At 32.7% G+C, this 25,796-nt stretch overlaps 1 protein-coding gene across 1 annotated transcript; it reads right to left on the reverse strand.

Annotated features, from left to right (window-relative positions):
* Positions 1–1,733: 1,733 nt before the first annotated feature.
* Positions 1,734–20,864, reverse strand: LOC128997979 (abhydrolase domain-containing protein 2). The gene is made up of 7 exons (XM_054423862.1): positions 20,571–20,864; positions 16,707–16,879; positions 15,304–15,471; positions 13,129–13,315; positions 11,697–11,891; positions 9,768–9,922; positions 1,734–6,965 (listed from the first exon to the last, which is right to left on the reverse strand). The coding sequence occupies exons 1-7, from the start codon at positions 20,723–20,725 to the stop codon at positions 6,790–6,792; spliced, it is 1,209 nt and encodes a 402-aa protein (XP_054279837.1). The 5' UTR covers positions 20,726–20,864; the 3' UTR covers positions 1,734–6,789.
* Positions 20,865–25,796: the final 4,932 nt, after the last annotated feature.

Raw genomic sequence — 25,796 nt, forward strand, 5'->3', positions numbered from 1 at the left:
CATAACTTGTTTTTTAATAGCAAGGTACCCGCCCTTGTGACATATCAAATGAAAAATAAATTTCGCCAAAATTTTTCTTTTTTCATGCTCTTTCATTTGATATGTCACAAGGGGTACTTTGCTATTAAAAAAAATTAAGTTCCGGGGGGTCGAGGGGGGGAATATCTCACAAATTTATGAACCGATTTTCAATTTTTTTTCATCAAACATTTTCTTTTTTCATGATCTTTTATTTGATATGTCACAAGGGGTACCTTGCTATTTAAAAAAATTAAGTTGGGGGCAGGGGGGGAAAGGGGGGGAATGTGAATGTAACGTTGAATTCAAAACAATTGGTCCCCCTACGTCAATAGATGATTCCCGCAAACTGCATATTTCTATCTATTGCGGTTTTTACATAAATAAAGATGCAAGTTTTTAATATATATAAGTCTATATATATATATACATATATAAAAATTTGAACGAATAGTGTTTTTGGCCTCTGGGGACATCAAAATGAAAAAGTAAATCGGTCCCGGGTCTAGGTCTTACCGTGCCACCTACGGTAATAGCTACTTCCCTATAGGGAAATTCGCTAAAAGGAGGATAACCAAGTCAATTCTAAAACATTTGGCTGTTACGAACATCCTAATACTTATTCAAAACTAAGAGGACGAAATGCCAACTAAATTAATAGGAAATCACGAAACCCGGCGAATGATTATTATTTGATTTGTGTACATAGCTATATCGCAGACGAACACAGAAATGCAAGTTAAAGTGAACAGAAAACAGAACACAAAACGAACAGTGAAGAGAAGACCTAACTCATCCAAATAAGTTGGCAAGGTTAATAATATAACTCTGAATCCTAAATTATATATCAGTCAGCAGCTACCCTATCAATGATAACAATCGGGAGTATTTGTTAATTGCAAAGAGCCAGGTTTGTTTCTGCCAAAATAATTACTTTGATACCAGAATTATATAAGTGATGTGTCTACATTTGAAGAAGAAAACATTTAACACCTGATTGACCATGTTTTTTTTTTTTTCAACAAATCTCAAAACAAATGTTTACACTTCTTTTACGTCTTCTATTAAAATTTACTCAATGGCATACTATTCAATCGTTTACGTATTTTAGTACAAAAAATAAATAAAAGCAACTTTTCTCGTTATTGTACTTTATTTAATAAAATAACAGCCAAAATTAAAATTTCGTAAACAGTAATTAAATATAATGTTATTGATTTACAAATGCAAGAATAACAAATATGAAACTAAGCATATATCACAATGCTCTTTCCATTGAACGCCTCTTTTATGGATTGTCACACTCAAAGGAAACTTTTAATGTTGATGGGTGTCTACTGCTTGGTAGTTGATACATTAAGTAAATGTTCTTGCTCGCATTAAATTTATAGTCGTATATTTATTACTTAAATACCATTACTAAACTTGTAACCAATAGAACAACTTGGTTTTATCATTTAGAAATAATACTGCTATTAAAAAATATAAAATCCTAAACATACCAGGAAACCATTTTGTACATTTACTAAGTATTTAGGAAAATGTTTAGAAAAAACTGTGGTGTCATTTTATTGTGCCTTAGTTAAGATATTTCTGATTTTACCATTTTTCCAAACATTATATGTAACTTAAAACTTTAAAACTGACTTGAAGTAAGGACTAAGTAAGTTAAAGTAGTTCTTTTTGAGAAGCACGCCTAATCTTTTTTTTTTACATTAAGTACCAATTCTGTAGTAATTTATAAAGGATTTTATATTTGATTTTCATTGACAAGAATTTAAAATAAGCAACCTCAGACTGAACAACAAAACCATTCTTGTTCCACAATATAACTTTCCAAGTTTGAATTACAGAATGCAAACCTGTAGAGGGTGCAAACATCTACAATAATGTCAGTTTTGTGAGGATAACTGGAGGATTTAAAATATACATTTTTTAGTAACTAATAAATAGCTAACATTATTAACTGATGAAAAGCTCATTCACAGCCTAAGCGTAGGCCTACCATACTACTGCAAGCAACTAATATATAAAAATATATACTTATTTATTTCTGTTTTTTGTTTCTTTTGTAACCTTACTAGGGCTATACAGAAAATGAGAAAAGGATGAGTTTAGTTTTGAGCAAGAATGCCTGTAAAAATAACTATGATGGAGGTATTGTACAATCATATACAACAAGCTGAGGCTACAAATTTGATTTGTCCACTAAACTTCTACAATATCAGTCTTTCATGAGTTACATGATATTGCTATGGTATTTAGAAAAGGCAAAATCTTTGTAATCAGTTTTGACTTCCAATTAAATGTACAAGAGCAGTCCAGAAAGTGAAGTTTTAAAAAAGGCACTGCTTATTTAAAACCCTCTCATTTGTGAACTATGCTCTGTGGTAAGAAGTTTCTTGAAAACACAAACCAATTGAAATGTCATAAAAAATTTACAATAGCTTATTGAGGCAGTGTTGTATTTATTTATAAAATGGCATCAATAATATTCATTATTAGAACTATAGTGGTAGATCTAGTCTTGTAACTTATGAAACTGGTAAAGTAAAGCAACATATAAAGTATACAGCTATTTTCTTCTAGATAACAAAACTCGGTTAGTAACAAGGACTTTGCCCAAATATAACAGATTTTAGTTTAAAGTGATTATGATCACCAGACGGTGTTCACCAAACAGCACTTGTAATATTTTGAATTTGTGCTGATCTGTCAACGATAACATGAAAAAAATACTGAAGTAAACTTATAATTAAAGCTTACACCGTGTGGCCTAATGTCTTTTGTAATTCATACGAGTCCCTATTTTTAAACAAAATAGGAAAAATTTGTTGAACCTCTGTTCACAACCAAAGTAAAATTCACAATCAAATAAAATATCAATTTTATTATTAGGAAATGGAAGAATTTGAAGTGTTTAGTCTTATTTTGATAACTTATATGAAAAAAATTATAAGCAAATTTTGCTATATTTAATTTGCTAACTCATATCCAGCCATTAGGTAAGTAAAAATATGTTTTCATATTACCTCACTTTACATAAAAACAAAAGAAAATAAGGATTTCTCTTGATGAATAAAATGTAGTTAAAATAGTAAAATGTCTACAATTAATTTTATAAGATATAATGTCTTGACAAATATTCATATATACTTAACCGTGTTGAATCTCTAAATCATAAAATATGTTTTAGCAAGGAGAATGTTCGGCCCTGGAAAAATAGGACTAAAAAATTTATCACTTTAAAACGTAAATTGCTGGCAATGATGAACTACAGATTTTGTCTGTTGTTCAGCTGCAAGAACTAGAATCATTTTCAAACTCTGTAAGAAGCTACACTTTTTGCATCATCAGGCAGGGAATGTATTTTACATTTATAATTCATATAAAAAACTATCTTGAGACTAATGTCACTAAAGGCCATGCCACACTGAGCTTGCTACTGCAGCGGGAGCGAACTTGCTGATCTATGTTGTTTTGTATTTTCGCTTCACTACTATGTAATCGATTGTTTTCGTTATATATTTATTACCAGAAAAAATTCTAGATTGTTAAACATGCAAAAAGAGTGTTAACGGTGCAAATTTTTATGTTTCCTATCAAATTTTGTATGTCGACGTAAACAAACATTTGTTATTGTTTCATCAACTGCTTCAATTCGCAACAACCAAACTGTACAATCAATGAAAATTTGAAATTTTAATAGAAGGCCTAGCAAAAAAAATTCCATTAGTTTTTAAATGTTCGTAACTGGATTGAAGAAATATTCCAATGTGTGTTTTTATTAAAAAGTCTTTGTAGTGTAGCGAAAAATAACGTTCAAAACAGAAGAGAAAGTGGATAATTTATACTCAACCATATTTAAAATGCTTGCACTTCGAACAAATGGTCTCAAATAAAAAAAATAATTACAGTTCACTTTTTAATGTAAGTTACACTAACAAATAAATAACATTCAATTGCTTCTTAAAAACACTTTACTACTTTAAAAAACCAGAAAATTTACATTGCATACTAAATAAATAGTTTAGATGTTTTTCTTATGTAAAACAAATTTTAATGAAATCACCTCAAAACTCCCGCCGCGGACTTTTGGTGTGGCATGGCTCTTAAGGTAAAATGTGCACGTGCGGTAGTCCCACGGCAGTAGCATCGGATGTCGGTGAGGCATGGCCTTTATGTTAAGTTGGGAAATAATGTGTTGAATAAAATTTTACAAAACATTACCACTAAAATGATATTTACAAAATCTAAAGGTTACTTCAAACAATCAGAAATCACACTATTAGTCAAATCATTAGAAAAATACTGGTTCTATTTCATGAATAAAGATAAAAATATTCGTCGTAACTAAATAAATAATGATCTCCTACTTCTAATCATGTTGTTACACAATGTTGGTGGTAGGTAATAAAATTAAATGCAGATAGGTTCTCAAAATTGAGAGTGGAATGTTGTAATTTGGATGAATTAAAAAAAACATACAACCTGGACAAAAATGCTAAGCCAACTTTAAAACTCAATCACAATTAACATGTAAGTTAATCGGTTTAACAACACTTATTGGTTTATTTAGGAATGCACAACTAATAGCATAACCCGCTGCAAGCTAAATGGTTGGACCATTTAGTTGATAAAAATGGGATTATTTTTTGTGAACAGAAAAGATAAAAAAAATATTTTATATTTTTTATAGGTTCTTTTTTATTAAGTTTATACTGCTCTATAGCATGAAAATGTTATAGTTTTGACAATTCCATTCTGTTACCATATGTCATTTTAAACTATAAAATCACTTGGGCACGCTTACCATAAAGCCCTAGTCCTCACACATACTCTAAACAAATAAATTAATTACACTAATAAAATACTGGACCAATTCTTTACACCCTAACATTATAGCATACAAAATAATACAGGTTGAAAAATATTTGTAAAGATTAACATTTAAACAATCACGACTTTGGCCAAAAAAGCAGGGACACATAAAAAGGAAGACTAGTGTTTTGATAATAAAGTTTACCTATAATACAATAGTTGAATATTAACTTTTAACTTTACAACCTTTATTGGTAAAAAATGTTTTAAGAGGATGAAATTTTGGTAACGTTTGTTTACAAAAATGTACAGTATAGTTTTTAAAGTAGAATTTCTTATGACTAACACTACAAACATTTTGACATTATTAACATTGCTATGTTTAGTTTTAAAGTGGTTGATTTTAGTAATTCAGTCACTTTAAGCCACTTGTCTTTAAAGCAGACCAAAGTTTCTATTACAAAAAAAATTATTATAATTTAGATGTTATTAGGATTACTAAATTCCAGTGCTCGATTTGCGGGGGCACGTGGCGAAACAGAGTTCCGGTAGCTCTCTTTCCGGAAAGAAAAAATTTTTGGCAAAAATCACATTACCTCAGGTTACAGTTCCGATACCTCATTTTTTACAACTCGAGCGCTGATTAGTTCACTCAATGAATAAAACATGTACATTATCTAATGTTCAAATATCCTGGTTAAATTGAACTAAACAGAAATGACAATGGAAAATATTAAAATAAATTATAAGCCAAGAAGTAATTTTGATATAATGAAACAACATATTGCCATACACATACCACTAAATGGAACAATCAACACACTGGTTGATAAGAAATATACTCAAAATATTAACTGATGGAAACATGATACTACAACTATAACAATATAAAAAGTCAGATATTAGGCATAAGGCTATAGCTGACACAAAAAAAGTATAAGACATAATTAGTGAATAAGATAATACTTAATAAGGAGTCTGTGACACTCCTTTTTTTAACAGAACTAAACGTTTCTGTTTCAACTTTCAAGTATTCTTAATGGTTATTAAAGGGTTGAAAAAGTTGTGTATTAAAACAATATTAGGATATATAAAAATAGGAACAACAATAATACCTACAACTAATCTAATAAAAGTTTTTATTGCCCTCTTAAAAAATGTTTAATTGATATGGAGCAACTGTTAACAATAAGGCAATATAATACCACTAAAACAACAATCAATTAAAAACAGACCTGAAAATTTTTAACATAATGTAATTCACTAGAATCAATAAAAAAGATAAATATTTACATAAGAAATCTAGCTGAAAAAAAATCTGAGCAAATGGTATAAGGGAACATGATTAGATTAATGATGGTTTTAAAACTTTGTCATGCCCTTACAAAACCAATTGTATAAATGTATATCAATGTTCTTACTCGAGTATAAAATCTGTTGTGATAATATTTCATGTAATAAGTGTTGATAGAAACAAGTTTAGTGTTGGGTGATAAAAAGTAGAGCTAAAATAAATAATATTAACAAAGTCCACAAAGTAAAATTATTTCTTTGGCTTTCCTTTGTAGACGGGTTAAATGTATAACACAACAATTACATCGTTAACTACTTTGTTACAAAACTATACAAACATTTAACAAAACATAGTTCCTATAAATATATACAAAAATACACAGAGATATCAATATTAAATATATTATAATATAAACACGACTGAATACTATCAATAATATTATTATACAAAATAAACTCTCATCCATCCCGGTTTTTAAACATGATAAATAAGATACAAAAGACAAAACATTGATCAATAGCTATCCTTGTGATAAAATTTACATTAATGATCAATTTTCAATAGTTATATAGAAAAACTACAAACTAATAATTGTTGCAATATGAAAAGCTAACAGATTAACACTAGTTAGTGGAATGTGATCGTGAGTGGTTGGCTTAATCGATGGGTTTGGAGTTTTTGGTCTCGTGGTGTGTACAGACTAAGGCTCCAATAACAGCCACAAGGGACCGATCCAACCAGGATATAGGGTTGGGGTACAACAATCCACCCTCGTAGAAACCCAAGTGTCCTCCATGGGCCATCTCGATGTAAGCAGTATTGTTATTGGTGGCTGTCAAACAAAACATAGCTGGTAAACAAAAAATAATCATTCTCTATGATTCTAAAGTGATCAAACATATTAGGATAGTTTAGATTTAGTGACTTGAGTTAGTTTGAAAATCATGTATCATGAAACTCGCTCGTAAATAAAGGCATTATTATTTATTTATTTAACATTTAAAAAACTTGAGATACCATTATACAATTGAATAGAAAACACTCTTATCACTATGAATGGTCCCAACATTTGGGAATTTTCAGGCGAATTAATATTCTCGATCATTAGGAAAGGATTACATTTTATTTACAATTTTTACGGGTTTAGACATGTTTAGATTGGCAGCGATTTTGCTGCAACATGAATGACAATGATGACATTTCCACGATGTAATGATGACGATTATGGGAGATGTCACTGGCATGACAGGTGACGATATAGTCTCTGTGATTGCGAAATATGTTCATAATAGTTCCCAGGAGTAAATGTACCCAGGAGACAACGAAATAGCCGAGATCGCGGGATACATTGACGATAGCGTCATGACCACGGACATGTTGATGATGGTCTTGTGAACGCTAAACATGTTGTGGATGATTCCATGACCGCGACACATATTGATGATGGCATCATGAAAGGTATTTTCAAGATGGTGCCATGAACGTAGGGCATGTTCAAGATGGCACCGTGATCGCAGGATAAGTTCACGATGATACCGGCCACAATCAGTTTTATAGAACAGTGTCATCAATGTCTTATGCAATCATGGAAAAGTTATCATGATCCCTCTAGATCAAATCTAGGACAACTCCTACGGTCACAGAAACATTATCATCATCTCCTGCGATCGTGGCCAAATATTTAACTTCTACCGTAGTCACAAGAACATTATAATCGTCTTCCGCAATCCTGGAAGAATCCCAGACTAAATCCCACGGTCATTGATAAAATCGTCTTCGGCGATTGCGGCGAAATATTTAACTTCTTGCAAACCTGCGGGGACAGCATCGTTGTCTCCCGCGATCACAAACTTAAATGTTGCCATTGCGTCAAACTCCTGATCGTCCTTGTGGTCAAGGGAATTTTCTGCCATCTTAAAAAAATCCCAGACAAATTCTCTGATCATTAAACAAATCATCCTCGGACAGTCCGTCCTTTTCACTGTTCCAGCTGTGGACCTGAACCCATAGTAACAGATAAGCACTACGGTTGTAGTGTAATTAAAATTGTTCATAAGTCAATTTGTATAAATAATTAAATATTGTGGCAATAATCTACACCAAGGTGAGTATTCAGACATAACTGTAAAAAAAATTACTGTTAAAAACAATTCATGCCCTTTTTTATTATTACTTGTTTGACATTTCTTACACTGATTTTCATGTATACATGATTTTAAAAATTACTCAAGTCAAAAACTTATTCTAAACTAGCATAATATTTACACATATAATATACAATAAATTATTTAAAAAACATTTACAATATACATTTTACAGTTGTTTTTTTTTATTGCAGCCCTGAATGAATCATAGGATTTGTATTTCTTTAAGTCCTGAGGGAGGCCGTTATACAACTGTGGGCCGAAATAAGAAAATGACTTTCTTCTAACTTCAAGCCTCACTTTAGGAAAGTGAAGTTTTCGGTCCGAACTAGTACTACACAGACATATCTCCTCACCCTGTACTTAAGCATCTCACTGAGGTACCCTGGCTCTCCCAGCTTGAGCACTTGTGGATCAGGCATTAGGATGAGCTTTGCAGCATCTCGTAAGGAGGACACGTGGTCAAAGCGATTAAGGCCAAAATTGAACCTTAAGGCAGAATTTTGAATTCTTTCAACTCTTGCCATTTCCTCCTTATCCTTAGATAAGCTGTTTCCATGTGAAGAAAATGAATATCTAAAGGCTGGGAGGACCAAGGACCGTATTTTTTTATAAAGACCTTTATTATTAACACGTTTGCTGCGAGAATCACTTTGGCAGTACGGTCGGAAATGCGACGCATCCTCGGCGCGCCAGTGAATCAGCGATCGCAATAGCATTAAAATATTTCAGTCTTGACAGCAGCAAAACAGCGGTGGTCATGGTGCTGTGTTACCCCGAGAGTGGACGTAGTGAATTGAAAAACTCACAGATAGCAGCACTGCCTGGATCCGTAGCCAGTGTCTTTATAATGTGGCGAAGAGAGAAAATCCCTGATAACAGGACAAAATATGTTGCCAGACGGGATTTTACGGGAAATGTTACTACCAACCTAAACCCAACCTACACCAAATTAAAGTATAGGATCAGCACAACATGCTGACATAGTTTAGTTGATCCCCGATAAATGCGGAGGTCACAATAGACCAACTTGTATAACACTGCACCATTACTCCGACTAGAGTCGTACGCACGCTATGCCAGTACGGCATGACTCCGATCGGAGTCGTCAGCAGCGAACATGTTAAAGAAAATGAAGCTGTATGTATACAGATTAATTTCCGTTTCGTCTTTGTGTGGCATCCTCAGGGTCTTCTTTTACTAATTATTTATGCTAACACTAATATATTAATTTATATTTATATACCTATATATATGCAAACTTATTTTTCAATTTCAATACACAACAAACAGAATAGATAAACTAAATGTTTATACATTTACATCCTTAGTTATTTAAGTTTCTGTGAATACAGTAATTAGGGAAAAAGACTGTGAGGATGCAACACCACACGGCTATGAGCTCAAAAGTCCTATGCTCGACAAATAATTTATAAACAAATACTAGAGTAACTGTATACATTTAAAATCATAAGGCACTTAAGACTTACTTGCAAATTGTCGAACAGGTTCTAAAAGGGAGTCAGGAATCAACGGATCGTCCTTGCTATTGAAGAAGATCATTGGATGGGATATCCCTTCAAAGTAGTTGATGCAGCTGCTCCATTTATACAGTTCCTCCACTGTTGGGAAGCCATATACTTTCCTAAAATCAAGTACTTTTCAAAATTGTCCACACTAAAATCACAACCGTCCCCATTTTTTAAATCATGCTTTGTTCTAACAACTGTTTTATCAAGTTATTATTTCATTAATTATTGTTACATATATTAATCAATGAGGACAAATCATTTGTATTTACTCATTGCCTTTTTTCATGTAAAGGTTGGGTACAAAGCTTATCTTTAGTCTTTATTTCAACCATAACTAGTTTGATTAAGAAACCTAATTTTACTATTTATTATTATATATATTTTTTTACTGAGCCGATAATACAATGGTAAAAATATAATTTGACCCGTGAACTTTTTATGTGAATTATCCACATAAATCAAAGAAACGCACGTTTTATTGGAGTATTTAATAACTCAGTATGAAATAAACAAGTTTGCCAAATTTTATCAAAATATACCTAGGGGCTAATTTCTAAACAAGCAAACTATTAACTAAATAAGGGATAAAAATTGAATTTTCTGAAGTTAAAACAAAAAAATATGGGCAAATTCAATAAATTAGCAGTTATTACCTTTATAAAAATGAAATTTTCTCCGTTATTTGTGTACCTTGTACAAATTGTACATTTCTGTAAAGGGAATTAAATTTCCATCCTTTTTGTCATTTGTAACCTTTTCATAAATCCTATGGTTTTTGAGTTATTAAGCTTTGAAAAATCAAATGACCGCCATTTTGAAATTAGGCTAGATATACAAAGTAGAAACTTGATGTTATGCGAACAAATAACTCCTATTAGTCATCATACACGTACCAAGTTTGAAGTTTGCACCTTAAGTCGTTTCAAAGTTATGGGAAGTTATGTAAAAAATTCATACACAACCCTGACATACGGAAAACCAAGTGAGATAGGGCTTTGGTTGAAATGATATTTTTGGTTTGTTTTGACTTGGAGAACCCCCCCCCCCAACCACCCTCCCATGGAGATTCGGGAGATAGTTTCAAAACACCCTGAATTATGTATTTATATTAATGTTTGCCAGAAATCATTGGAGAAATTCGGAAAACTTCAAAGAGGAAAATCATTCTTCATCGTGACAATGCAAGCTCTCACACTGCTGCTCAAATAATTGATTTTTAATTGAAAAGTTGAATTTATGGGCCATCCACCATAGAGGCCATCCACCGTTGATTTTATTTTAACCTTAAGGGAGAACATTTAGAAAAAAAAACAGTAAACTAAAACTAGTTTTGAACATACTGTACCTAAATACTTGCTTTTTCATTTTTAGGCCAGAAATATAAATAGCAACCCTTGTGCATACATAATTATCATCTAGTATAGGCCTACTTCTTAAGTGAAATGCATAAATAAGATTGGGAACTCTTTTCTCGCACAATAAAGAGATAAATGGTAAACTGGATAGCATAGCATATCTTTCTTATAGGCCTAACTGATAACATGAAAGCTACAGTCCTTTACATTCATCACCCTCTGGATAAGAGTCAAAGCAGCAAAGAAGTCCCATTGATTTAACAAGCACTAATAAATCAATGACTTATTAGATTATTAGATTATTTAAGACACTTATTAGACACTTTAGATTATTTAAATTTACTTATATAAGTGAATAAGTTTTTATTTATTTATGTTTTAGAGGTTAAGTGGTAGAGAGGTCTTGCAAGTCCTAACTTCGCCTCTTAAATAAAGACATTTTTCATTTCATTTCATTTCATCAACATTTTGACTGGTGAAAAGATGGATGGTAAGATTTAGGATTTTAAATACTAATTCTGATATATTTTACCTGGTATAAGCATCATCAAGTTCTGGTAGAGTAGCTGCTGATATGATTTCTCTTTCGTTCAGGTTGTGAGTGGATTTTGCTTCTTCACTGAGAAGGATTTTGTGGTGCTTGAGAATGATCCCTTTTACGGCTTCAGTCATGGCATACAAGTAGAGTCTACGGAAGTTTTGCCAGTTTAGCAGCCACTTGGTACCCCTAAACATAGAAATTGAATTTTAGGAAAGATGTATCACTATAAACATATCAGAAAAGCAAAAATTTTATATAAAAAAAATTTTAATAGTATATAAAAAAGTAAAAGACACTACAAGTTCTTCACTACGTCAAAGGCCCCACAAAATTAAAATACTATGGTAGATTTATATTTTGGTTTTTTAGAATTGTATTATGTTTAAAACCTAAAGTAAAATAAAATGGTGTCCTCCTCAAATATAAAGGAGTCATAATTTGTATTTTTACATCAACAAAATAGCCTACAATATTGCATAATCATTATATGTTCAAGTCCCCTTGAATATATAAACTTCGTTAAAGTTATAAAAACTGTTCAGTTTAATCAGAGGTTCCTTAAACTTAACAGAAATGTTTTCTAATCACTGTACAGCAATAAATCAAGTAAATGACACATAAAGTCTAGTAAGCCACTGCTACGGATAGAATACCAGTAAATGCTGTTTCAGAACAGAGGAATGTCGATAATAATAATAAACTAGCATTGATGATCCTGTAGTTGAAAACAATCATATTGGAAACAATCAACATTAGGTTAACTCATTATAAGAATAAAACAATAGTGGGCCTACTTGAAATTATGAAAACACTCATAAAAAGATGAAGATAACAAACATAAAAACATTGGTATTCTTTCTCTTTGGTCTACTTCATTTGTATTTCTTGTGTTTCTATTCATCCACACAGTCAACATGTTGCCATGGTTACTGATCACCCAATAACAGGCAGCCAAGCGTTATCATGTCATCAGATCTGAGCTTAATGAAATCTGTTGTGACATAGCGCAAAACAGACAGCAAAGAAACCTAAGCTAAATGTTACAAAAAAACATTTAAGTAGGTTATTTAAGTAGGTTAAATATTTTTTTTTAAGGGTTTTTGTACACTTAATGGTAAGGAGCAGAAGATATCCAGAGTCTGCAGAAGTGTGACGTTAACTTCGAGCACGCAATCAATATTTCTTTGTTCTAGGCCTATTTCTTTTGTCAAATGAACTGTGATATATTAAAAACAATGTGGGAGCCTACTGCATAAAAATAATGGACCGAAACAGTTTCAAATACAATTTTAAAAAATTTCTTGGACAGTGAGGATATGTAACGCAGTTTTGAGTTTTAGAGCTATCTATTGACCACGGTTGATCCATACCCAGTTATTTGAGGTTCTTTTCGACAGACTAATGAATAGTCATATATACTTACTGGATACCATCATATCCCTGACAGATGGAGATTCCGCCTATCAGGTTGGGCACTTTCTCTTTATCTTTTTCTCCGAGGTACTTGGTGACGATGTTACCCCCCATGCTGTATCCGATGATGACTACCTTGGACTCCGGATGGCGTTCACACAGATGGCGCAACATGTCATGAAAGTCATTTGTGTAACCTAAAACAACAAGATAGAAATAATTCACATAACAGGTTGAATTAGGTATATATTTACTAGTTACAAATTCTAATTGTTACATGATTTTTATTAAGACTATCTTGTCAAATTAAGTACAATTTATTGTACCTATTGTATTGGATGCTACCAGCAGATTTGTACATTTAAAGAATATCACAATTAAAATTCAACAAAACCGAAGCCAAAAAGTAAATTTAAAAAACTATTTTTTAGACTTGAACAATGGATCACTTAAAAGAGACGTGGTCAATCGAGATGAACTGATTGTGATCAAAATTTAATACCAAATATTATGAGATAAGCCTGTTTGTTTTTTTCAAGCCCTCTTGTACATATTGTTTGAAACTATGTTGTGTTACACGTTACTGCCAACATCAAACTCACAGAATCAACACTACACATTTTAGAAATGCACATACTAAATTCTGATGTCTCGGCAAAAGAGCACTTTAAACAGCTAAACATACTAACTGTTTATGGGCAGTATATTTATGATTCAATTTTAATTTTTAAAAAAAAAACCTCATCCAATTTATCCAATCTACCGGTTCACCAATATGAAACGAGAGAAAAAATCAGATTTTGCAAAATAGGCACAGATTAAAGTTTTATGAAAAAAAACCATCATTTGCTGGTAAAAGTTTTTTTAAACATATCCCCGGAGGAATTGGAAATGAAAAAGATCCAAAAAAGTTTAAAACAAAACTAAAAAATTTCTTAATAAACATGGCAATTTATTCTCAAGAAGAATTTTTCCACCTCCCTCAAGAATACTAGATATTAAGATGGCATCTGTATACGGGGAGATGTATTTTTTAATTTAAGATTTATTTTTAATCTGTATTTTATATTTTAATAATTGTAATCTTTGACACTATTCAAATGCTGTATTATGTATACTTCTCAATGAATAAAGAAATTGAAAATTGAAATTGAAAATTTCCATTACTGTACAGTTTTTACACACTTAACATACATTAAAACAGTCGTTATTTTGCTAACTTTGTATAAGCTAGCTAAATTATAACATTTAATGAGAAATATTTAAAGTAGGGCCTATTAGAAAAACTAAAACAACCACCTTGAACACTTGTTACCTAGATTTAAACATTTTAAATAGGTATGCCATTTATACACAAGATTTTAGTTCTCAAAGGTCGTGGTGTAAAACTGATCGATCTAATTTTGGGTTCACAATACATGTTTAGGATGGCTTTGAATTAGTTTTTGTATTACTGTAAGTAAAATTGTATTTTGTAGTACAAAAGGCTGCTGTTATTCACATGACAATGCAGCTTACAAGCTGAAAACAATATATATTTCGCACAAAGTGCAATTTAAATTGACAATTTAGTTTTAAAATTTGCAGTCACTTAAAACTGTAAGACTCGTATTTTATAGTTGTCAGCATGTTGCAATACTTCCTAGACCTAGTTCCTATCACATGAGTCACAGCAGTTCAAATATGATCTTATCAAGAAAGCTTACAAATGTGCTTGTATTTAGATAAGCATGGACATTTGTGCTTAATGAAACATTTTGTATGCTCTACAGCTTATGATTGATCTGACTAAAAAGATTAATTTGGATATGCAGGCTAACAAGGTTTATCAATGCGTAAAAATATCAAGATTTCAGATTTTTGCAACTTATGTTTACTGTCACACCAAAATAATGAATAAAGGCCAGCACCTAAGGGATAAAGGTACAAAACCCTAGCACTGTCTGTCGATTTTCACAATTATATAAGCTGAGCAAAACGATTTACATAAACAGTTTTAGTTTTTGTATTTATTTTCAAAGGGAATAAATTATAAAATATTAAATACATTTATAAACTTGTAAAAATTTGAAAATATGTGTAATATTTAACAGTCCAAACTCATTCTCATCTAGGCTATTAACTGTTCTTCGAGGAAAGATATAAATTAAGAACAAGTAGCAAAGCAAACAAATGAAGATCATACCGTAAGTAAAAACCCGACTAGTAGTAACAGGAACAGACGAGAGAGCTCCGATGTGATTGAGTACGGCGCAACGGTAACCATGACATTGTGCGTAATGGACGAACGTACGGATGTAGACACTTTCAGAGGTGTTGCAGATTCCAGGCACAATAGCAAGAGTGACATCATCTGAAATCATCATGAAATCATTCAGCACCCACTAAGTATGATATCAGTTGTATAGTCAACCAAATTAAATCTAAAATTTCCTTAGCCAAAAGATTTATGTCAAACTCCTCTAGGAAACTAAAATGACTCAAAAAACCATTGATCTTTTCCTGACAAAACCAAATCTTGCTCTCAAATTTAGATTAACGCTTAGAGACACGATAATCCCCCTGGCAAAGACTTGTAAAGTTATTGTTCTCTATTTTGTCTGTGTCAAAGCTTTACAAGAACATGACTGATCCAGGACCTACCATCACTCTAATTTACAGGAGTATAACCCACCCACATTTTTATAAAACAGATTAATCAAGTTGGTTCTACACTTCTCATTTTTTTAAATAATGTTTTTGTTTATTTACTAACAAGAATCATCTATAGTGTATTGTTTGGTACTAGGTACTATAGTTATCAAGATCTAAATCATATTTTATGAGGATAATTGTTCTCCTTATTATGACAAGATATTTTAAATTTAAAATAATTGCAATCGATAATCAAATAGCAAGATCAATTTAATTAGAATTTTAAATGGACTTTTTATTTAAATATAAAGTATTATGTGTTACAAAGCCAATGAGTTGGTTACATGGTATCTCAAATGAAACAGCTTTTTAATCAAAACTGTTCCACTTGGTTCGAGAGTCTCTTATCAATAGAGCATAAATTGCATTACATAACTAGTCAATATTTAAACAAATAAGTCTAGAAGCAGCATCTTTGCAATTGCCAGTCCATATACAATCAAGATGTAGGCTTATTAAACTCAATAACACTAGAGTATCATTTGACCTTGGATGACTAATCCGATGAGTCATCTTTTCCTCTTACTCCCTTTCCCCATCTGATGATAAATCTTTTGTGACCATAATAACCCTACTTCTTTACACAAATTAACACAATGGTTATTGCCTATTTATTTATTTAATAGATAAAAAGATCAAGCAAATAAACAAATAAGGTCAGTAAATAAATCAGCAATAGTAAATAAGTTTGTTGCAGATTAAATTTTTCAAAAAAGCCTGAAACGGGGTAGAATTTCAGAACATTACATAAATGGGTGCCTAAGCAAGACATATAAGTTAACTGTGTTTTTTACTAAGAAAACAGTGAACTGTTTGGCTAGAGCCTTGTCAGAAGAAATCCAAGCAATGCTAACAAAACAATCCACAAATGATAGAACAAAAGGTTGAACTTACCTTCATATTTATGTTCTAGTGGCTGATACAAATCATATGTGAGCAATGAATTATCAGATAATGACAATTGGATGCGCTCTCCAATTGGCCAAGGACATCTAAATCTTCCTATTACACTGTGCACTACTGTCTGTACGTGGCCACTGAATCCCCAAAGCCTCGTTGGTGTGTATCTGGTGAAAATCAAGAATAAATATATAACAAAGCTAAAATATCTGGAAAACATTAAAAAAGCACCAATCATCAATTGACATCAGAAATTATATCCTAAGCTATATATAATAAGACTAAAGTTTTTATAGGCTAGTAGTTACTTCGACCCCAGAATCGGCACCAAGAAACCAATTTGTGTACGGTAACAGTTAAGTTCTGCGTCAAAAAATAAGTTTTGACTTTTGGACCAAATGGTAGGCCTATAGCATAGCCAGGAAAAATATATTTTTGCTATAATATATATTATACAAACTTTTGAAAATTTAACATGGACCTTACGGGTTGCCATGCCACTTCACTATGACGGTTTTGCACGAGTGTAAACAAAAGAGTCGTCATTTCAGTTTATACAGAGTGCAAATGTTAAGAACAATCGGATCAATATAATTGAGTATATTACATTAAAAATGAATAGGTCTATGTCCAGTAGTGAAATTAATGAAGGAGATGAATCAGAATACTCAGGGGTCTTCAATCTATTTTAATCAAGGGCCGTATTGTCAAATATTGAAGGAAAGGTAGGCTGCCCGGACCGTCAACATTTCAGTGCAGAAAGGTAGCCCCGGTCCAATTAACCCACAACAAGGTAGTTATATAATTATGAGCTCAGCTTCTTACTGATAAGAATTTCCCATTTAGGGAATAAGCTATTTACTGTAGGTCTCATAGTAAGACCTAGACCCGGGAACGATTTAATTTTTTGTGTTGATGTCCCAAGAGGCCAAAATCACCATCGGTTCAAGTTCATATGTATATTTATATAAGTTAACTGTGTTTTTTACTACCGTAAGACAACAGTGAATTGTTTGGCAAGAACCTTGCCAGAAGAGATCCAAGCAATGCTAACAAAACAATCCACATATAGGTCCATTAGCTTGATAAATCAAGCAAAAATCGTTGATGACATTTGGTACGAATGTGTAGGCTAAACCTATGTTTATTCAAACAAGTTTGCAAACATGATCGGACCATGGGAACGGGGTTAGGCCTGACAGGTTTAGTGGGATAAAAATGGCCGTGCAATTTATCTCCAAACCAATTGTAGAGGTTCAAACAAAAGAAAAAATTTGGAATGTTTAAATTCATTTATTCTTTGAAAAGTATACATTACAGGCTACAGCATTTGAATAGTGCCAACGATTACAATTGAATACATGTTGAAGTGTTTTTTAATAGTAATTGGTTATGGAGAAAATTTTTAAAAAATCACCTTATTCTCATGGGGAATTTAAGTAAATCGTTGTAGCCTAGTTTGCTTGTTTATGGATATATTTTCATAAAACTTGGCGAATTTATTTATTTTATATTAAGCTATTAACATTTTACTAAAAACACACTTTATTACCCTCCCTTGAGCAAACCTATGTACTCATTAAACCTGAAGGTTATTTAAATATCGAATCAATCCGACGTGTTTAAGGAAATATTTTAGTGAAAATCGAATCAGGAAAAAGGAAATTTGCTTGGTCAGCAGGTTTGCTGCGACAAGGGTATTTTAGTTAAACTTTGATATAGGCCTATAAAGCTTGTTGACTAACAAAAATTCCCTATGTTTTTGTGTGAATGGTGCTGTGACAAAAAAAAACAATTGACCTGGCCTACCTTACAATTTTTATGGATAAATTGTGTTTTGTCATATTTTCCATAATAACCTTCAACTTGAATTTATAGGAATTGCATGAACCCTAACCGAGGTGAACCCGGTTTAACACTAGAGGTATTGGAATGAAACAGATACAATTTGTAAGCCTGAGTAACCATCTTAACTTTGAGAAGTAGCAGAGAGGGCAGCTTCTTTATAACTGGGACAAGAAGGGTGACTGTGGAGTGTATAAGAAAGGAAGAAGCTCAGCTAATGAAATGAGAAAATCACAAAAAGAAAAAACGACCGCAAGCAAAAGGCATCAACATGAGATTTAAAAAGGATCACGTATTGACCTATGTTCCTGTGGCATGAGTTTGTGTTTGAGGAACCAAACGCATGATTTCAACGAGAATAAAAGAACATATTCATTAGACAAAACGACAACACACGGAATAGTCGGCAGTAGCAGAACACAGCTGGACAACAAGACATGTAACTTAATAAATTTTGATTAAGTTAAAGTGATTGCTAAAGAACTATATTTCTACATACTCCAGAAAAATCAGGGAAGCAATAGAAGTAGGCCTAAAAATAAAACATCCAAATAACTTAAACAATGACAACAGATACCGGATTCCACAGTCATGCCTACCTATATTACATAAGCTCAGGCAGTAGAAATCAATAGAACCAGCGAGGGTTCCTAGCACAGTGACTGGACTGACGATCCCAACTTAGTCTCAGCCTAGCCCCTAAGGATGCAACTTCACAGTAAGGGTGAAATGTCTAGCCACAATGTAAGTTATCATTGATGACGCCGTTGACGCCAAAACCACCACCATGAACTCACTGGACACAACGATCAATGTTCATTGAAAGAAACAATCTTTTGTTATTTTGAAGAAGAAATATTAAAAGGAGATCACAAAATACAGAGTTGAAAACAAACCTTGTTTTACTTCGATGAGACATTTTTGAGCCAAGGACACACTGTGAAGCATGCCTGGAGACCATCTAGCATCAAATTTGCACTTCACTAATTATTTTAAATAGGCCTACGGTACGCAGCAATAAGTTATTAAGTTCAAAATAATAACCTATTTAACAAATCACCAAGTGCCAGCTAATAAAATTCTACCTGCATTGTAAAGATACTAGTTCAATGAGTATCTTCGCTAATGTAAAGAAGAGCCAAATTAATAAGATAAAAATTGTACTAAATATCTCAGTGTCATAATAATTAAAAAACCCCGCCGTAGCGAGGGTGTAACTTACTTTTGATTTGAATAGGCCTAACTTTGGGCTTCTAAGGAAATGTTAAGTTTGTGTCAAGTCTCTATAATTGGCAAACGTACAACACAAAACCACAGAGAAGTGACAAAACCTTTACTTCTCTGTGACAAAACCAGCCAGAGGACTAAAATATCAAATAGCAATAACTTAGCCTATTATCAGATGGCAAAAAAGATGTCCATCTATAAGATCATGGATGACACAAGTTATTCCAGGAAAATATTAGATTAGCGATCAAAATGTAACTTAGTGAGAGCCAAAGGGTTATGCTTAGGGATGAACATCAATAGTCGATGTTTTCTAAACATAGATGTTTTTCTATCAATGTTTGATGTTTTTTACATCGACGGTAGATTACCGATGTTTTTGGCAAGTATTGAAAAACATCGTTTTCAATAGCCTAAATGAATCGTAACTTATTATTTTTAGGTTGATTAGCTGTTGTAGTACAGAGAGCAGACGAAAAACTGAAAAAAAACATCATTAACATCAATGTTTTAGCCCCGAAAACATTGATGTTTTTGCGACGATGTTACCAGTACAATGATGGTGAACATCAATGTTTCACCTATCGATGCTCATCCCTAGTTAAGCTATACGAAACTGTCAAAAAATAAACTAGGCGAGGTCAACATTCTAGGTACCTAACCTTGAGAATCCCTGTATTTCTATGCTACTATCCTGATTGCACTTTTCAATGAAACATTAACTTGATTAACCTAAGCTTAGACGTTCAAACCATGAAAGCGTTGACTTTTTAGACTTATACTTACGGAATTTCGAGGAGTGGTGCCATTTTCATCAATGAAGCTAGAAAATTTACATCTTTGCCGTAAATAGTGGGTTTCTGTGGAGTACTAATGACATTTAAAATACGAAATAAGAAAATCAAAATTAGTGCTATGAACGCTAAGAAGGCAGTTGACATTTTGAATAAGTATAATATCACATTTAAATAATGTTTAGGAGATTCATTTGTTAATGATCTTTGGACAACTAAGTCAATCTATCTATAATACACAACACGAACACAGTACGACGGTCGACGAGTGACAACCGACACTTGACAGTTAGTTGACACTAGGATAGGATGTTCAGTTCAGGTTCTGTCAGTACTCGACTCAACTCAGTCTCCTCTCAGTGTAGTCAGTGAGTCAGTGTAAATTCACATCTAGTCGCCTCGCCATTAGGTGCGCTGGTGGTTGGCGCGCTTTGACGTTGACGTTCGCAACAGTTCGTCTAACTGCCGCTAGGTATCTCCTGAGTGGAATTTACAGTTCTCGCTCTGGTTTTGTAGAAGCTGGTACATGACCTGCCCAATTTGCTCTAAACTAATTTATCTTTCTCTTCCGCCTCCATGGGCATGCATATCTAATCAATATTTTAAAAGCCGAGAGTCGTGTCTCTTACCTGAGACCGATGATTGGCTTATAATACTCAATCCTCTACTAGTTGTAGTCGTCACTCAGACGAACCCTTCACGATAGAACACCACCGTGGCGTGCCGCTGAATTTTTTTCCAGGAATAGTTTTGCCATTTTACATTTACATGCATTTTATATGAGGAAATTTAGTTTTTGGTTTATTACTCAAATACTAAAAGAAATAGGTAGTAGGTGTAAATTGGACAGTGATTCTTTTTGAACATAGAATAATCGGCGTTCTGCGGCTGACAGCATCCTTGTGGGTACTCTGTAAAAGCATTGTTGTTGTTGTTATTTTTCTCGTGTTAATTTTGTGATCTATATTTTGTGTGTATTCTTGTTATTGATATATTCATTGTTATATTTTGTTATTGTAATATTTTTTTATACATTGTTATATTTTTCTGTAACATCAATATCCATTGTTTTGTCATGTATTAATTAGTTTTAAATATTGTTTTCTACTCCTCTGTTAATTATTAAATGTTTATAATATTTTCCTATTTGTAGCTAATCAATGTAAAATTGTGTTTGCCGTTGGTGTTCAATAAATAAATAAAGAAATCAGACATTCTTATAAGCACCCACAAAAACAATGGTTATAAACCCGTCTGTTAGGTAATGTATGCCTATTTAGTTTTGATGTGTTTACCATTGGTGTTCAATAAATAAATAATAAATAAATCAGACATTCTTATAAGCACACACAAAACAATGGTTATAAACCCGTCTGTTAGGTTGACACATTAAAACAAATTAATGTATACCTATTTTGTTTTGAACAAACACAATTTGATAGAAGTTACAGACCTTATAGACAAGAGACTAGCAGATAAAATAATAGGCTTAATACAAATAAAATCATAAAAAATCGTAAATTACATTTTCCCCTGACATAATACAGTAATACCGGTAATAATAAACCAAATTGATGACAAAAGTAAAAAAAACAAGGATTAAGACTTATGTAATTAATTTGCTTATTACAGTTGTCTGCAAAAAATATTTTATTAAATTCCACCATTCGTTCCAAGCAAGGGTCTGTCACCTAGCTCAAGGTCAAGAGGGATAGATATTGTTGGTGGTACAAAGACAATATCGCCATAGATTAAACATACTCCCTTAGATATCGCTCTCCCAACGCACAGCGCGCCCCTCTTCCTCGCGACCAAAACCGAACAGCTGTATCTGAAGCGAGTCTTAATCGCCAATCATTAAATTATATTGTCATTCCTTTTTTAGACCCAATGGATTTTATTTGTTTGCACCAGATAAATTTTTTTGAAATTACTTGTTTGGAAAAAATATGTGGGAGTCTATGTTCTGGGAGTAATAAAACTTTAAAATACCGTACTGTCTTGACATAGTGCTAATGTATTTATGTATTTTCTCAAACTCCATCTCTAAATACAACACATAATCGGGAGTGTTTCTGGTAAATGAAATATTTTTTTTCAGGAAAAATGTCGAGCGTTCTCATTGTTTTTGATTGTAAACCCCACACTTGAGCCCCATAACATAAAATTGATTTTAAAACTGTGTTATAAGTATAACAAAACTAGACTATTTTTTAACCTAGCGGAACCTTACTGCCACTTATGAAACCATAGACCATATTGAACTAATACCTAGTTTTTGTCATACTGTTCTTTTGCTGGAAATGTAAATTCCACGACAAAGAAGTCGACTCCTAGAGTTATAATTCTTTAATACCTCTATTTTTGACTTTGTACCACCATTGACAATTTGTTCCAAGCCTCTCTCCTTTCCTAAATCCCATGACTATTGAAATAAATTTTATTTATTTAAATTGGGATTGAGGGTTCATGTTCTCAGTAAGTCTCTAGCCTATTTATCATGTGCTGCAGACGTGTAGCTGTCGGAGATATAACCACTATATCGTCTGCATACATCAGCAGATTGACCCTCTGACCACAATTTTTACCAAAGATTTTTTTTTGCACAAACCACAAAAGTGGTGACCTCCAATTGAAAAACTGTCGAGTGCACTCCCATGGGAAGGCTAATACCATTTCTTTCACGTTTCCAAAGCACACCTGCACCAGTACCCCTTGTCTGACCTTAGAACCATCGTATAGCATTCTACTACACTTGCGGGGATAGACGATAGACCTATCACTCCACCTAGCCATTCTTCTCTAATTGGTACAAGTTCCTTGCATCAGATTCCATCTTTTAGGCCACCACACAAGCAAACCATGTCATGGCAGTTTCAGTTTGAACTACAGATAAATTATATTTATATCGTATTAAACAGTAGTTCATACAGTATTTAAATATACAGGGTGATAAATGGCCCTTTCTTACACTTAACCTGCACAAGGAATTAGAGAAAACGTTAAATGGGGGACATTCCTTAATTTTTTTGTATAGTTAAAAATACGAATTTAGTTTTTCGAAATTCAGCTGTCATTTTTCAATATGGTGGCCAACTTAGACATTTCTTATAGAACACATATATTTTATCATGTTTTCGTATAGAAAATACAATTTAAAAACTTGTTATTGTATTGTTTTGTTCTATAAGAAATGTCTAAGTTGGCCGCCATATTTTTTTAACTATAAAAAAATTAAGGAATGTCCCCCATTTACAGTATTCTCTAATTCTTACTGTTTCCGATATCCCAATGTGGCCCGTTAGGCATGCTTCTGTCCAATGGTACTGTAGCTCATGATCGGAGTTCTATCAACTTGAAATGGGTGGGCAATCTTCCCAAATTCATTTTAAACTTCATCTCTTGTTGAAGTTATTTCAAATATTTTGTTGAATATTTATAAATTTCTAGTTATTTTTTTTAATTTTCCAAAAAGTTTATGAGCCTATACATACAGGTGACATCGGCAGGAGACCTCATTGCAAAACTTGAAGCTGACATGTCAACACTGTTCCGTTCCCTTCTCCAACAAAAGTAACTTGATTTGACATTACACATTGATACATAAAATGAAAGTAAAAATGTGTAAACTGTGTGATTTAATCTGTGATGTAAGATTGCTCTTAAATCTCATATATTAAAAACTCACAAGACTTGTAATTTCTGTAAATGAAATGTTGTTGGTCATTTTAGAATACATATCAATTCTTGCAACAATTGTCCATATACAATGATCAAATTTGTCAGTGAATCGATTAGAATTGAACTTAAAAACTACTCTTCAGTCTTGTCCTCTGCCAATAAAATGGGCTTAAATAATTTTGTAATGTAATTTTGTTTTTAATTTACAGTGAACATCAGGAGGACTGCATTCCCTTTGACATATTATAAAAGAAGTGTCAAAAGCTAGATTCAATTCACATGAGAAATAATAGCTTGTGTAGAAGAACTGATTAAGAATCAATGAAAACGAGGGAGATACAATAGCGCGGAATGTAATAGCATCTAGGTCTTCCCTCCAATTTAAATGGGATCGTTTCCAATAAACATTTATTTCTTAAGAAGTATCACAACTACTCATTCTTTTTTACTCCACAGTGAGCATGTGCAATGTGCATGCTGATGCCTCAAATTTTGATAACATGTATGCACACTTTCATTCAAATGGCGCATGTGTAATTATTACATAGATATAATATCTTGGGCGCACTATTCCTAAAAACTGAGATTCTGCTTTTGGTTGAGTGCTCTAGCAGTTGCAAATTTATGTTTAATTCTATATGGTGTCATGAAATTCTTCAATCATAATACGTATGTTTTACTTAAAATTACTCTTAGGAATCTAAATACAGTAGAACCTTTTATATCCGACCTCGGAATAACCGACTCCTTGGGATATCCGACCGTTGACTCGTTTCCTGTCTGGGGCGATAACGCCGAGCACGATTGGTTGACCGAAAGGCCAATTGCGGATGTTGCCGTAATGGCTGCTGATGATCACCACTGTCGCTGATATACTGTATATTTTGATTTTGACAAAATCATTCAGGTTCTGGTGAGATTTGACAACGGAAGTTGCCACGATCGCGGGAGATGATTACTTAAGTCGCGGAGACTGCAATTTATGCCCATAGATGTTGCCGCAGTCGTGGGAGACGATTACCGAGGTTGCTGAGACTGCAAGTTATGCTCCTCCCAATATACGACATATGGCCGTTCTGACCAAGGCCTGGTCCCGTCATGGTCGGATATGAGGGGTTCTACTGTAATTTTATCAATCCACTTAAATTATTGAAAAGTTAAACTTCTTCAGGAAATATAATCAGCATCTTGTCATTGTCATTCTGCTAAAATATATTACATATTAAAATTTTTCATTACAAGACAAAAATACCTAGATTAAAAATCCGAAATATTTGTGCATGTGGGTAGACAGTTGGTAATTATAAACTTAACAAGCCAAAAACTGCATTACTGTAAAAGCTATTTTATTAAAAACAACAGATCATATAGTCTGATGCTTAAGCACCAGGTGGACAAAAAATTAATCATTCATACTATTTGGTGAACAATGTACTTGAAATAAATGTATTGAGTTAATCCCTACTGATTCTAATTCCGTCAAAAAACTCTAACATGGTAGAAATGATATATGATTCATAAAAGAAGATCTGACAAC

The sequence above is a fragment of the Macrosteles quadrilineatus genome, unplaced genomic scaffold (genome assembly GCF_028750875.1).
Source record: "Macrosteles quadrilineatus isolate MER2022 unplaced genomic scaffold, UCM_ALF_1.0 Scaffold_7__1_contigs__length_78375512, whole genome shotgun sequence".
Classification (NCBI taxonomy): Eukaryota; Metazoa; Arthropoda; class Insecta; order Hemiptera; family Cicadellidae; genus Macrosteles; species Macrosteles quadrilineatus.

Coding starts and splice junctions, on each gene's coding strand:
- LOC128997979 (XM_054423862.1), bottom strand. CDS start 20,725: ATGTCAACTGCCTTCTTAGCGTTCATAGCACTAATTTTGATTTTCTTA. Junction 15,472..16,706: donor ACTAGAACATAAATATGAAG/GTAAGTTCAACC, acceptor TGATGATTTCAG/ATGATGTCACTCTTGCTATT. Junction 11,892..13,128: donor CAGGGATATGATGGTATCCA/GTAAGTATATAT, acceptor TTCTATGTTTAG/GGGTACCAAGTGGCTGCTAA.